General features: G+C 39.2%; 1 protein-coding gene across 1 annotated transcript; it reads left to right on the forward strand.

Annotated features, from left to right (window-relative positions):
- The first annotated feature begins 3,435 nt into the window (after nucleotides 1-3,435).
- On the forward strand, nucleotides 3,436-14,743 carry LOC103706353 (uncharacterized). Its single transcript, XM_008790419.6, has 6 exons — nucleotides 3,436-3,903; nucleotides 5,652-5,851; nucleotides 10,297-10,437; nucleotides 10,517-10,597; nucleotides 14,215-14,339; nucleotides 14,425-14,743. The coding sequence occupies exons 1-6, from the start codon at nucleotides 3,681-3,683 to the stop codon at nucleotides 14,471-14,473; spliced, it is 819 nt and encodes a 272-aa protein (XP_008788641.1). The 5' UTR covers nucleotides 3,436-3,680; the 3' UTR covers nucleotides 14,474-14,743.
- Nucleotides 14,744-16,080: the final 1,337 nt, after the last annotated feature.

A 16,080-nucleotide genomic window follows, 5' to 3' on the forward strand; every position in this document is an offset into this window, starting at 1 on the left:
ATTCACGGGCATTGGGATTTCCGGGAACGGAAGAATCTGGGCCGACACTTGACCGAGCCCAATCCAGACTTGGGCCCGGTTATAGTTGAAGCCTGGCCATTCATAGAGGGGCCGGAATAGAGCCCAAGATTTGATATATGATGTTATTTGTAGGACAGAGACAAAAGATGCCAAGCCCCTCCAGTATCACCAATATGTGTAGATTTTAACGCAGCTCGGACATGAGTAGTTGTTGATATTGCAGTGAGGATGACATTAATCTTAAAGTAATACTAGTAGTTGACGCCTTGAGAATGGGTCATGAAAGGATAAGTTTATATACTATAGTAAGGTGAGCAACCGTTGTACACTTATACTAAAAAGAAAAAAAAAAAAGAAAGAAAAAAAGAGGAGGATAAGTTTACAAAAACTAAAAAAAATCATGAGCTAAGCCTGCTAATAATTATTTTTGCTTGGAGATGTAGGCCTGAGACTTGGTTGGATCATAGGCTTCTAGGTTAATTATTGACCCATCTAGTGTGGGTCCAAAGATGGACCCAAGGAGAATTTCGAGTGTTAGATTAGATGAACTAAAACTATATTCATACTTGGCAGATAAGACATGCAATGTAATACTAACCACATTATTTTATTTGTATATGTATTCGTTTCTTCTATTATTCATATTCTTATATTAGAAGTAAAGGGGAAATAAAAACCTCGAATATCAATCCAAGCTATGAGGTACAAATTGCAAGCATAACGGTTTGTCCAAAGAAGGGTAGTGAAGTTACAAGAAGTATCAGACATTCAATTAGCCACCTGATTCTATTTTTGGTATATGTGAGTAATCTTAAGTTGTAATGCAGATGCAATAATATGCATGTCTGGAATATGAGGGTGGTTGGATTCACCGTCTTCTCTCGATCCTTTCACCATCTTTTCCTGATCCAACCACCGTAGCAAAGTCTCTTTCAATGAACACCTCGGCTAACCATGGTTGATTCATTAACAATCCATACTCATGTCGGGTTGCCTTCAACTCCTAAGGCTTTGTTTAGGAACATCCTATCAAACCCCGCTAGCCAGAAAGATGGCAAAGAGAGAGTGTGAGATGAAGAGGTAGAATGCGTGGATGTTACAAGTTTTGATCTCTGCATAGAGAAAGAAAAGGATCTTGCAAGATCTTTTTTTTATTCTGCTCGGGTTAGGCTTTAGCTAGAGATGGCAATTTACTCCATCTCGTCGGATATCCAATCTAACCTGAATCTAATGGGGTGGGTTTTACTCTAATCATGGTAGATCCAAAATTGGTACAAATATGCCTCGAATTTGATCCAAATATATACAATAACTCTTTCCAAAATCCCTTCCTCAAGATTACAAAAAATGATTTGGATACAAAAATAATTAATTTATATGCCAAAAAAATTTTGCTGCTTTATCCAACCAATTTGTTCAACCTAGGCCAAAACCTCGACTTTGATACAAGGTGCTAAAACTCTCAGCTCACTGTCATCAACCTTGGCCCGTTTTTTTTTTAAGCCTCCCATATCAAGATTCCATCAATGTCCATCTGTGTGCCTGGGCTTGTTTAATGCTCAAACTAAAAACTTGACCAATAGCGAGCTGATTCCAGACTTGACCTCATTGCTGGACAGCAAGGTCAAAATTTAGACCGAGACCTTCTCACAGGTCTGGTTCTACCTTGTCAGAGACGCAAAAGTTGGGTCAAAATCTAGGCCAAATACTTTCTTGTGGGTCTACCTTCGAATTAAAGCAAATAAAAAGATATACCCTTCAAAGCTTTCATGAAACTTTTATAGTTTACTATTTTATTAAAATTTAGATCATAATTCTTTTTCTCTTAAAAAAGAAACATTGGCTCATTATCAAAGCATAAATTTTTGCATTCCAAGGTAATAAATATAAATAAGAAAATATTATTTAATTTCTGTTCAATGTATATATTTCTCTTTTTAGCAAAAGATAATCACTTAACAAGAGTATGTCATTTACAATTATATAAAAATAATCCCCTTAAGCCAATTAAAAACTTTGAGTAACATGAAAACTATGTATGATAATATAATTAATTTACCAAACAAGATATAAGCATTGCTTATAATTTGGCTTTTTTTTACATGCATCTCCTTAATTCCTTATTGTGGTTCATTCAAAATTCAGATCAAGAGAAAAAAAAGGCGTATAGTAAACTCATAGGAAAGTTTAATATAAAAGAAGAAATATGTTGAAATATTTGCCAAGAAATTGCGGAGAATCCGAAAACAATAGAGAAAAAAGATCCTCTTGTCTTCGTTTTATGATTCTTTTCTTTTTTTTTTTCTTTCTCTTATTCTCTTAATCACCACCTAGCACCATGGACCACAGGCCCCTCGTCCTCTTGCTTGTTTTCAAGCCCTGGTTAGGCTTTTATAGTTATCTAAAGTGGGGATCTAACGGAGTCGAAAGACTCGTCCTTTTTTTTTATTTATTTAGGTATTCGAGAGCAATGACAGCTCTGATACGCAGTGGTGATTCAAGTCAACCTGGGCTGCAAAATTTCCCACAGCAGCAATAGAAGCCGCTTTTTCAGATGAACGGGTGAGTAGGTGACCCACAATCCAAACTTAGAAACAGTTTGACTCAAAAACTTTTTAAGTTGAAGGCACGGTTATACAAGGATATCTAAAACTATTATAGTAGTTATTATAATGCTAAATTCTCGTTGTTTTAGACCATATCCTTTTCTGGTTCGCTAGACCATGCTTTCCCCACCGGTCAATACCATACAATGCAAGCTAGTTGTAAATTATAGCGCATGTTCAAGTACCCATGGCTATGTATTACCAAATATTTTTGATTCAGAATTTAATATAAAATGAGCATTTATTTGATATTTTACTTCCTTACCAAAGATAAAATTCAAACTTTGTTATGATTAATAAATTACTGCAAAGTTTGGAATATGGAGGGTGACTCAGCCACGGTGATCAGCTAAATCTAGGAGGGTCCGAGAGGTGTGGGCTTGGAAAAAAACTGGATGATGATGAGGAATGGTAGGGCCTTAGATCAAGCATATTTTTAAATAGACTAACGGAGCTGTGGCTGGTCATTCTGGAAGTACCTTTTAGACTGAAAAGGATGACTTATCTCGAGTACTCTATGATATTTTATTTTTAATTTTATTAAATATATTTGTGTATGATGTATCTGTGGAAAAAAAATCAAATTCATAAAGAGTAAGATATATCCTTAATTCGTCAAATTTATGATTAAAATATATTATTTTGGATTATTCGTCAAATTTATGATTAAGATATCCTTAATTCTTCTCTTTATGAATATGCGTGAAAAAATAAAAGTAAGATAAATTATTAGATTAGACATCTGGGACCAGTTGGACTCTTTTTTTTTTTTCAATAAAGAGATAAGAAAACTATTAATTATCACCGCAAGACCGAAGAATTCGTGCAAAAGCTGGTCACCTTCCCCATCTGACACGATCGGAGTCACCATCGTCGTCAAAACCCACCGTCTATAAATACCGCCCACCTCCTGGATTTCCCCGAAAGCCCACGTATTTCTCTCTCCGGGTCTCCTCTTTGGAAGGAAAAAAAGAAGCTCTTTTATTTCTCCCCTCGTCCTCTACTACTCGGATTGGGAGAGAGCTATAGAACGACCGGATCGGAGGAGCGAAGATGAAGGCATCGAGGGGGCGGATGAGCGCCGTTGTGGGATGGGTGAAGCGGCAGCCGCCCAAGGTGAAGGCGTTCCTGAGCGTCGTGGCGGGCATGGCGGCACTCGTCTTCCTCAGATTCGTCGTCTACGACCACGACAACCTCTTCGTCGCCGCCGAGGCCGTCCACGCCCTGGGCATCTCAGTTTTAATCTATAAGCTCACCAAGGAGAAGACCTGCGCCGGTTCGTAATCCCCCCCCCTCCTCTCTATCTGTCTCTCGTTTTAGGGTATTTGATCTTTCAGTGATGGAATCGGTTGTTTGTTTCCTAATTTTGGTTTCAAAGGTTGTATTTTTATGGCTATAATTTGTTTTATTTGTTGTTCCGATGAAGCCGTGGGTAGATCGCAATAGTGATTCTCAGAATAGATTGAAGATGCCCTATTCTCGACGAATTATAAGGCAAGGATAAAGAAGATAAAAAGGCAATTTTTTTCTTTTTTGATAAGCTAGGGTTTCAACATGCGGATTTCTAGGAGCTGGTGGTACTGCTGCTAGTGGTATTTATTTTTTAGGTCACTATGAGTCTCAAGCAATTCTTTTTATGAGGAATTATAAGGCAAGGATTACTAAAGAAGATAAAAAAAGGATTTTTTTCCTTTTTTTTTTGATAAGTTAGGGTTTCAACATGATAAGAAATTCTTTTTATGAGGAATTTAACTTGATATTTAGATTGAGATATTGGCATGAGGATTAATTTGAGAACAGAAGATATGATTCTCTGCGCTGATTAGCACGTCAGGTCCATCAAATTGGATGATTGAGAAGATTTTTTTGATATCTATCATTTCAAAGAAAAGGACTTTTTATTCTAAACTGGTGGCAGCAATCTGTGATCAAGGACAATGAATCTTGTATAGTAGAAAAATTGAGTGGAGGCTTTACCTAAAGAGTCAGTTGAAAGTTGTGATGACTCATGGTGCCATGAATGGAAAGAGTTAAAGTGGGTATCACGAGTTCTTTTGAAGTTTTGGTGGCATCTAATGTGATGCATAATAATCCAGTTGTTGTGTAGTGAATTAGGTTTGGATGGTTGAGTAAAAGTACCTTAAGGATATACTTTGTTTTCGAGCAATCATAAGAACACTACCTTGGAGTGGCACTTGTGGGCATATGAGTTAGTAAATGAAGGTGGAAGTGAAGAAGAAACATTATAAACCCCTTATGTGCATCAGGTCATTATGTCAGTGCTTGTATGTTATAATTAGTCACTACATTTCTGAAAATTTTCTCTCTCTTATGATTCGAGGTCAAGTATTATTTATTGATGTAACATTTGCAGTTCTTAGAATATAATGATTGATATGCTGATATATAGGCTGCTAGTGTTGTTATTGCTCCATCTATATTGCCTATAAGTTAATGGTAAGACACAAAATTGTAAGAGATCTACAAAGACTTAGGCTAAGAGATGTTATGCACCTTTCTCGTCCAACTTTGAAAAAAATCAACAATTATTTAACTTCAGGCATGTTTGTTCAGATGGAAAAGTTATAGCTAATGAGTTTTCATTTTTTTTAGTTTATAGAGGAGGTTAAGCTTGAGGTTCTCACTTCTTCCTGAAAAAGATGACCATGAAACTTTATATTTTGGGTTTGTGCATGTTCGAGCAGTTAATGATGCATTGTTATTTATCATTCAGATCAGGAGGCAGTTAATGATGCACTGTTATTTTGGGTTTGTGCAAGTTCAAGCAGTTGATGATGCACTGTTATTTATCATTCAGATCATGCTTTTGATAACACTAAAGATATTACATAGTTCCACAGCAGAATGCTATTGCCATTGTTTGCAGGAAGTTCTTGGAATTTAATAATTTGTCAAATTTTGTTTATTTGTATTCTTAATTACCATTGAATTACTGATTGTGTTGCAACTGCTCTCACTTCTGTGAATTTATTACTCTTAATCCATAATTTTAAAATATTGCAGGACTTTCGCTCAAGTCGCAGGATCTAACAGCTTTATTTTTAGCTGTTAGACTGTACTGCAGTTTTGTTATGGAGTATGACATACACACACTGCTGGATTCTGCTACACTTGTGACTACCCTGTGGGTTATTTATATGATTCGATTTAAGCTGAAGTCAAGTTACATGGAGGATAAGGACAACTTTGCAATATATTATGTGGTATGATATCTCTCAACTTCTCCAACTTTCTCATATTAAACAGTTAACGTTCATTATCTCTTTAAGCCACCATATACTAAAATCTTTAAGTCTTTAACCGAGTCTTTCTGCCATGTCTCTGTCGCATCTCCATAATGAGTGAATGATAGATAAAACTTTCTACACATTCATATTTCAACATGTAGACTGAAAACTTGCAGTGAATCATACAATAGTTGTGTTAAAAATATCTGAAATAAAATATGCATAGTTTAATATTTAATAGGTATATATTGCTATCTTTAACATGTAAAAATACATTATTTCATAATCAAACAAATCTGCAAAAGCAAAAAGCATAAGGATTCTAGTTCTACACAACTGTTCTGTTGGCAATAGTTAAAACTTTTTGGCTTTTTTCTCTAAAAGAAATTTTATGTTGAGCCAAGGAAGGTTTACAAACTCAATCAGACCTTTGAGACATTTTCTCCTTGAATATAACAATCTCTGTCTTGCTGAAATTTTGTACTGCTTTGTGATAATATTCTCTAAATGAGTCAACAAATGTAATAATAGTAGCTTAATTTGGAGTTTGGAAATTGAAAAAGAGGTTCTTATTGGTGCATGCATTTAGGGGTGTGATCACTCTCTTGTCACTAGTCCCTCTGAACATGGATTTTTTCTGTGATATAAGGTGCTATTTTTTCTTGACAAGATGTGTATCCAGTGAACTGTTTTCTAACATGGAATTGGAGGTGTGCTGTTCCTTGTGGTGGCAACCTACTTGCAAGATGGTTTAGTAGAGTTCATTTGTTCTTTTCAATGTAATGCTATGAATGGTGCTTGTGGAAAATGTGCATTAAGGTCTGATGATTGCAAATATTCTTTAAGGAATGGGTCCCCTGGGGTGACTTTGCAATTCATGTAATGCATAACACTTTTGTACTAGTTATAAAAAGCTCTGGTGACTGGTAGCTCATAATTATTACATACTTCGCCACTGATGTGGGGCTGCTATAGTAAACTCAGAAAGTTGCAACTTGTAGTATATAAGGTTTTGCAGCAGTTTCAAGAAGCAATTGAGTGACTGATGGTTGTGGGTTGCCTGGATGTAAATGAAGCTCCTATAGCGACCAAAACAAATCTTAGAGTAACATTTTTTTCAGACTCAGATATTGTCCTTTAGAGGGCAATAGGCATTGATATTAGAAAAACAAAATTAGTCCCTTGTGCATTTGTTTTGATCCTGTCACTGTGGCACTTGCTTGAACTTTTACCAGTGATGATTGGTCTTCGGTGCACAATTATAATATGTCATATTGGCTTCTTGTTAATGAGACATTAATTACTTATAGAATTCTGTGCACTTAGCCCATGATGCTTCAACTGGTGCGAATTACTTTGTTTGAAGTAATATTTCTCAGGCTGTTACATAGGCTTCAGAAGGGATTATTTCTGTTTTTACTGCTTGTACTATATACTGCAGCTTCTCCTCCAATCTATCTTCTTGTCTTGGATCGGTCATAACTTTAAAACTGGGTTTAATCTGGGACTAATCATATTCTTTGGTTTGTAAAGTGCTGATAATTTATTTCTGTCCATGTGCAATAAAAGTTATGAAGAACCCTTCTTAAAGTATTTGTTATTGTATGGAACTTCTTACAGTGTTTGTGTCTGTTTCGCGCTTATGACAGAAAACAATCATGATTTATTTGATTTAAATAGCGGATCAGTTTATTGTCAGTTCAGAACATATCTATTTATTGCTATTTGTTGATCAAAAACAGTTAAATGAAATTTAAGATATCTCAAGCATAAATTTTGCATGTGCTTTCCATGTTTATAAGTAGTTAACTCGACGAGTCCTTGCTAGTGCATGCTAATTATTGGCACGGTATGCCGTACTTTGCCCATCATGCTTGAGACAGGTGTCATATTCAGTGCTTAAATCTTTCATGACTTTTTTTAATACTTTTTAATGGCAAGTTGGCATAAATTGGAGGGTTGACTTCAATTAAGGATAGGTCTGGTTCTTTTTTCTTTTTGCTTCTTTTTTTTACACATATATGCATGCGTGCATGCACGCGCGCGTGCACACACACACACACACACACATATATATATATGGAATGTGACTGAAATTATGTGGGTTGAAGGCAAGTTGAACCATGGGTGCTTCTTTGCTTGGATAGGGTCAAGAGAACTGTGGGGCCCATTGCTCTCTCTCTCTCTCTCTCTCTCTCTCTCTCAGTTATTGCAAGACAGGTGGTGTCGAGTGGAAGGTGGGGTGCGGCGGAGTGGAAATTTGGGGTTGGAGATGCATCTCCCAGTCTTTGGGTTATAATAATAGTAGAGATGACGAGGGAACTCTAAAAAGGGATCAGTTTAAGAACATACAATTCTACCTTGTGATAATTAGCAATTTTGATGTCTATTTTCACTTGAATTTGATTTTTTTAGTTTAATAATGTGAAATTTGATTTTCATCTGAAGATAACTTGCTCAATGTAGTGACATGGTGGTTGGTCTTCATCCTGAATTTACTTGCCTAGTTTATTGACTGGAGTTATCTTTTGCTTTGTATTATCCCAGTTTAATGACATTATTTTGCTTTTGATTAGCCTTGTTTGACAATGTAGATATCATCTTGCTTGGAATTTGCCTAACATGGAGGTCTTCATTCATTCCCCAAATCTTCATTATGATTGGGTTTTCTCCTTACAGCCAACTAAATTAAGTCGGGTATGGTCCTTTGAGCTATGGAAAAATTGGGAACATTATGCTTCTGGACAATTGTAGAACTTTTTGTGATCTCATGCGACTCTAACCTACTTCCCTAATTGGTGATGATGATATGCTAGAGGTGGAGATTAATGGAGAATTATTTTATACCTAACTAGCAGTGGCTTGTGCTGTGCCATGTGCTAAATGGTTGATTTAAGACTTAGCGACTGAGATTTTGTTTGGCTCGTTGCCTTTGTGGAAATATGCTCCACTAGTAGTACTTAACTGTAGGATTGAATAATGGAATGAATGTGTTCTGTGTTTCAGTGGTAAATTTATGATGGTTGGCTAGCAGGCTGTCAAGGGATTCATGAGGCCTTTAGCATTTTGTGGGTGGGTTTAGGACTCCCTTAGGTTTACATTTACTTTGGGACATGGCAGACTTGGATGAAGAGAGCAATAAGAATGTTACCTTTTGTTATCAGGTGAGCAATTTGAAGTGTGTAGAGAGCTGGGTCTTTGAGCATAAAAACAGAACTAGTGAATTTTTAGCTATTGTCATATTATGTGATCGTCGGGTCGATACATATTTAACCTATTATAGTTGTTACCATCAAGGATTCATGTATTGTCAGCATGACCTATACTGGCAAGTACATTTCACTTGTACTGACCATGTATTAACCCACTTTGGCCTATATCGATGCAGAATACTGGCTGACCCCGTATCAACTTGCATCGAGTCCTTGAAATGTCCCCCTGCATCAGTTATTTTTTTATTTTCTTTCTGAGCACATAAGTTCTCTTTGCAGCAGTCAAGGTCTATTGTCTAACTTATCTGTTCAAGAGATGTTCCAGCCAACTTAGAACTGCATGTTTCGGTCTTCCTTTCTTCCAATTTTGCTTCGGACAGTTTGGACTGATACAGTCTGAAGTAGTTAAAAGTTTATATAAGATTTATCACTGATAACTAGTTTTATTTGTTGCAGATGTTTCCTTTTTCAATTTCTGAATGAAATTCAATTGGTTTCGTGGAAAACTCTTTCACGTGGCTGGCACATGTGTATCTCATGCTGACTTTTTGGTAATGGTTCAAAAGTTGGGAAAGCATAAATGTGTGAGAATAGATGGTTCATCTCAAATCATCTTTCAGACCTTGGTCATAACTAGATAGTGAATTGAACAATTTTATCTCAACAAGTTCTGATGCAATGCAACATAAGGAGCATAGGTTCAATTTAGAGAAAGCAGGCACCAGTCTGATCCACTCATAAGGAATTCTCTTTAAAACCTTTTGCAATTCTACTGATCTTGGCATCACCGACATGGGTACTACTATTTATTGACTTCATAGTGTGGGAAATAAGAGAAGTGTCAGGCTATTTGTGCTTGAGGATGTATGTTGTATAATTTTTTTTGCGCATAAATAATTGAGCTTTAAACTATATGCATTTATGAGGGAAATGCATTCCTGAAAGTCTGGAAGTTGTTTCCTTTGCAATCTCCACTATAATGGTTAAGGTAGTTTATTTTGTAATTTGTTTGTCAGTCATTGGATTAATGTTGAATACTTGGACAAATGACCAATGATGGCACTGTATAAGCTCTGCAAGCATTGATAATTTCAGCTTTCGTGATGTTATTCTGAATTGTTTATTTTATTATATTTATTGACAATTATTTCTTGGCCATATTTATAAACTTGTAACTGTACTGAGTTGTACATTGTCATATGGATGTAGGTAGTGCCTTGTGCTGTACTAGCCCTTTTACTTCATCCTTCGACAGCACATAATATTGTAAACAGGATTTTCTGGGCCTTCTGTGTTTATTTGGAAGCTGTCTCAGTGTTACCCCAGTTACGTTTGATGCAAAACACAAAGGTAAAAGCTGAAAATGATAGCCCTTGTTAGTTTAGGAATTGCTTTTGTTTCTAACAACATATTTGTTTATGTTTGGCAGATTGTTGAACCATTCACAGCTCACTATGTATTTGCATTAGGAGTTGCCAGATTCTTGAGTTGTGCACACTGGGTTCTTCAGGTTTGATTCAGCATGAAAGCTATTATTTTTTGAAATATCTCTTTCTATTCAGATGTGTTCTAATTATATTGAATTGGTCCTACATTTTTATATGATTGCACATGCATGTTTATACAAAAATGTAAATGCTCTTGTAGAAATTAAAGAGATCCTCGTTTTTTTTAAATATAAAATAAAGAGAACATGCATAACATAACTAGTACTATTGGTTCTTTCTTAGTTATTTGATCCTTGAGTTTAGGGGCATCATAGAATGTACAAGTGCTTGCTTGTATATATATTGAAACATAATATTTCCTCTTTCTTTTTGTATTGTTTATGTCAAAAAAAATCTAGTGTTACATTTGAGATTAAATCTTCCTTAATAGTTTTTCTTAGTATTTTTTAAAATGTTTTTAATGGTCTACTACCCTTGTCGGAATCTGAGCGACATCTTCTCGATAGAGAAGGGGGAAGACTAGGGAAGAACATAGAAGTGATTGGAGGGATTTATACCTCATTTCTAGTGTCTGAGACGATGATTTCTGGCCAGCATAGTAAGCTTGGGTGTCAACGCTCCAGAAGAACAAGAAAGAGGCTGACACTTTACAGCAATCCTTGAACTGCCGGAGGATCGGATCGAAGCCTCGAAGAAGGCTTGGGAGAACTTGGCGGTGGTCGTCCGGAGCCTTGGCCGTCGGGTCCCGGCAGAGTGGGTGGCCCGGGATGTGGCGTTATAGGGAAAGACTCAGCATGAGGTGTAGGCTATTCCACTTGTTGAGGATCATTTGGCCCTCAGATTCAAGACGGAGGCCGATCGAGACATTGCCCTTGCCGGTGGCCCCTAGGTGGCGGCGGGGCAGCTGCTAGATATGGAGCCACAGGCTCTCGACTTCGTCCCGGGTCTAGACACAGTGAAAACGGCAATGGTGTGGATCCGGATGCCGAAGCTCCCAGTGAAGTACTGGGAGAGTAAAACGATTCTGCATATCACCGTCATTGTCAGCCGGCCGCTGGCTGTTGATGGCATCACGGAGCAGCAGAGGATGATGGGGTTTGCCAGGGTTAAGGTGGCGATCGACGCTACCGCGTTGCTGCTGTCCGAAATCTAGATCAAGCGGAAAACCAAGGTCATGTGGCAGCCTTTTGTACATGAAAATGTTCCTGACTTTTGCTACGATTTTGGGCGAATCGGGCATGTCGAAGTTGATTGCAAGTACCTGATGTCGGAGCTAGCAGCGGAGGCGAACGCGCAGGTTCAGACGCGGTCCCCGATTCCCATGGTGGTAGAGATGGGTGGAGACTCGGGGGGTGGCAGCGAGCTGGATTCCAGTTCTGATGAGATGGCCTGGAGGCCGATTTTTGGCCCTTGGTTGGCGGCAACAAAGATCCGACCGTCGCCAGCTATGAAGGGCCGTTGTGGCTGAGGAAGACGACTGAGTTAACCTCGAAATCTTCGTCCTGGCGACTGTGCTCCCCCTAACTGTCCGAGCTCCACTGGCTCATTGCCGGACTCGGACGGGTGGCAGAAGCCGATGAAGGTAGCGCGACGACGATCACCCTCGAAGGACCGACAGACCAATGAGGGGGCTGCTAAGCCGGGTTGAGCTTCGATCCATTGAACGAGCTAGTCGACTTGGCTGATGACTCGGGCGAAGTTGGGACGAGCGCTGTGTAGGCTAGCCTAGAGATAGCGATGGTGGACGCGGGCCTGGGCCATTCGAATAAGAGGTCAGGAGCTCAGTGATAGGGTCGGCGGGAGTGGGCCTTTGCTCAGCGGACTCGGGCCAACCTAGTGGGGCATGGATCGGGTTGCCCAGGTGGATGGGCCCAATGTGCCCAAGGCACCCAAGTCAAAAACTGGAGAGGGATGGAGTCCTGGTGAGCGGGAGCCGACCGCTGCCCCTCCCTCCGCCCATGCGCTGGCGTCTACCCCGGCGACTGTGCCTCCGGCTCTGGCGACCCCCGATTTTTCTCCGGCACCGCCGGAGGGTTCGCCTTCTCCAATCTTCAAAGCTACTTGGTCTCTTGCCCTTCCTGGTGGCGTGGCCCGGTAGACCTAGACCCGGTGGCGCCAGCTCTTCGACCGGCGGTGGAGGAGGCCTTCAATAGTGGCAGGCCGACAAGCGGGCAGTCGGACCAGCTCCTATCCGTTGCGATGGGTGATCACCAAGCAGCGGTGAGGAGGGCCAAGATTGCGCTGCTTTTGGGAAGTGTGGGAAGGGTTGTGGAAGTGGGCCGACCCACCAAGAAGAGCAAGGGAATGGGACTTCATGCGGCGAGGAGCAGGGTCCTTTGTTGCATGTCGAAGAATGAAGATTCTTGTGTGGAACTGTAGAGGAGCGGGTAAGCTCTCCTTTACTACCTCATTTAGGAGATTGGTCCAAGTGCATGGCCCGAACATTTGTTTCTTGTGTGAGACGCAACTCTCTGGAGACTGCCTCCACAAAATACAACGTTGTTTTTCTACTACTTAGGAGTCTTATGCAATTGAATCTCAAGGTCTGTCGGGAAGCATTATTGTTTTGTGGAAGCGGAGTGTTGCCACTATGGATGTGTTCTACAGTTGTCCCCAGTAAATTGGAATGGTAATTTCGGAACTCAATAAAATCTCTTGGATTATGTCGGGAGTGTATGCTAGTACTGACTACAAAGTGAAGAAGGCCCGAACCAAAACCTGGAGTAAATTGCGAATCTTATTTCAAAAAGTAACTTGTGTTCCATATAAGAACAACTGTGCATATCAAATATGATAGAACTATAATAACCCATCTCTAAATTTAGCAAGTACCATGTGTGTGTGGGCACAAGGAAATCTGTATCGAGCGTTTATATGTCCAAACCCTACAGATATACAGAATATATAGCTTATGATAAATGGATAGATAATAAAATTAATGGATAGCGAACCTTCTCTTTTCTTTACCAAACACCTACAAGCTTCTAAATCTTTTTTGGAATCTCCAAATTCCTAGTTTAATCTTCTGAAAATGCTTCGTGGAGGATTGGTCAATCAACTGTATGCAACAACCGCTCTCTAAACCGGAAAAAAGCAAGGCTTTTATGTGTGACATACATCCATTTCAACCGAAACCAACTAGAGCCTTGAAACTGGAATTAATTTTGGGTGGATACCTCTATAAGGAAAAAAATGGATGAAGAACTGAGGAAACCAGTCCAATCTGGTTGAAATATTTCATTTTTTCCACAAATTATAACATCTAAGACATCCAGCACAATATTCAGTCAATAAACAATAGTTTATGTTAGGATAAAAGTTCTAAGAAACGGTGCGCATATATGGAATGATTATATGGTAGAACTTAGCTAGCATGGTGACTGTGGCTAGTCAAGGACGTCTAAGAAATTAAATTATAAAGCATAAAGCAATAGCCAAATGTTCTTCAGCTTTTGTTGCCATTATCTTTATGGTGTGTTTCTTGCACCATCTGAATATGGTTCAGAACTTCAGATTTTACTGCTCAGAAAGGGAAAAGATATTAGGAAACAAAGAAACTTCTTTTTTTCTTCTTTTTTTTGGGGGGTGGGGGGGTGGGGTGCTACTTTTCTTGCAATCAAAGATCCAGCAAAGTAATGATTTTAAATTTCTGACTAAAGCAAACAATGTTGGGTTTTAGGTCCTGGATACTCGTGGAGCCCTGCTGACAGCTTTGGGCTACGGGTTGTGGCCATCCATGGTTCTCCTTTCAGAAATTGTTCAAACCTTCATCCTCGCAGACTTCTGCTATTATTACGTCAAAAGGTAACTGCAAATTTCCATCATGAAGTGCCTTAATATAATAGATTCATTTCAAAATCTTATATTACTTCATGTTTTTCTTTTACAGTCTTGTTGGTGGGCAATTGGTGCTACGTCTTCCTTCTGGGGTAGTATAAATTTGAAGATTCTGTGCAACCTCTCAGTTATCGTGCCCTGAAGTAACTTATTATGAAATCCTATTATGTGCATTTTCAATTGCCTCATACCTTTGAAACCTATAGCCTTTTCAATTTGTCACCAGTGATATTAGGCTGCGGACACGTTGCGAAGTGTATGAAATTTAAAAGCACGTGTCGATTTCCTGAGTGGTAATGCATTGGTTTTTTGCTGACTGCCTGTACTTTAGATAAAGCTAATCCAAACCCTTTATGGATCTTTTTTCTTAACCCTGAGAAAACATTTCAGTTCTTTTCATTAGAACTCCCTGTCATGCTTGCAATCATAAACCTCAAGGATATTTCTCTTTTGTATCAGCTTGTGGGTGCTATGCCATAATTTATGCTTTTAAAAGCGTGGCAATGATTGAGATCATACGAGTGACATGTTTTAACCTCATAGTATATGCTGAGTGCTGTTTCTTCTTTTTTTCCTTTTTCTTTTGAGAAAAAATGCTGACTGCTGCTATCATATAACACTCACGTTATTTAGATCATGGACTAATGATTATTTGGGAAAATTTTGTTTCTGGACAATTAAAATTTGTCCCTGTGAGCGAGCCAAATTTTGTGCTGTGCCTAGGATATTAAAGGAATTCAGCCTCTTATTTTCAGTAACTCCTCTCCTTGGCACCATCAGTCTTTTGTATTTATACCAGTGTTGGTTGTGGTGGTCTTCTCTTTAGCTGCGAGGTGCGGTGTAAATTGACAGAACATCTGTGCTATTGCAATGCAGAAACTTTGTCTCGGATAATTCGACAGTAGAAATTTCTAATTGGAAAGCACTGTTTATTGCTGTGTTCAACACTGCTGCACTTACAATGGTGCAGGATATCCTCATGGTTGGTGGAGGGCTTTGTTTATGGTTGGAGCTGAGGGCATGCTTGTACCACAATACTAGATCTTGTCGTATGCATGGCAGGGATTCGAAGGAGTATGGAGGCCCAAATCGGGACCTATCTTTTCCCCGATGAGAATCTGTTCTGTTTAGATTTTTATTAGATATTGTCTCTCCGATTCCAGGTTCGGTGGACATCCGTGTCAAGTGGTCGTCAGTTGAAGTTTCTCGGCCATAGAGCCGGTGGGACCCTTGCTGACAGTTGACCTTTCCGCGGGTGATCCGGTGATGTCCTACCAGGGAAGCCTTGTTTGCCCTCCGTGTCCTGGCGCACGGCTTGGGGGTCTTATCTGCTGTCCTTGTTTCCTTCATTGCATTCAACTCTTCCAGCTACCTGTGTACGTCATTGTTGCAGGCCGGCTAAAGAAATCCATGGGTGTTTGTTTGAGGGCAACTTAGTCGGCTGCCCGGATTCCTGTCGAGAAAGTTACATGAGCAGGCTTTCGTGAGCCAAAAATTCTGTCTGCTGCCATTCTGTTCACTGCTCCATTTTGCCGTCCAGCGTGGGGTTGACAATGGTTGGGGCATCAAACGAATCTCTCTCTCTCTCTCTCTCTCTCTCTCTCTCTCTCTCTCTCTCTCTCTATATATATATATATATATATATATATATATTTTAGGATGAGTGTACCCAACAAAGTTAATAGAAAAGAGGTGGCGTAAGAATGAA

This window comes from Phoenix dactylifera, chromosome 16 (assembly GCF_051530095.1).
Source record: "Phoenix dactylifera cultivar Ajwa chromosome 16, Ajwa_hap1_PhDact_Kaust_v1.1, whole genome shotgun sequence".
NCBI classification, from domain to species: Eukaryota; Viridiplantae; Streptophyta; class Magnoliopsida; order Arecales; family Arecaceae; genus Phoenix; species Phoenix dactylifera.

Coding starts and splice junctions, on each gene's coding strand:
- LOC103706353 (XM_008790419.6), top strand. CDS start 3,681: ATGAAGGCATCGAGGGGGCGGATGAGCGCCGTTGTGGGATGGGTGAAG. Junction 5,852..10,296: donor ACTTTGCAATATATTATGTG/GTATGATATCTC, acceptor ATATGGATGTAG/GTAGTGCCTTGTGCTGTACT. Junction 10,438..10,516: donor GTTTGATGCAAAACACAAAG/GTAAAAGCTGAA, acceptor TATGTTTGGCAG/ATTGTTGAACCATTCACAGC.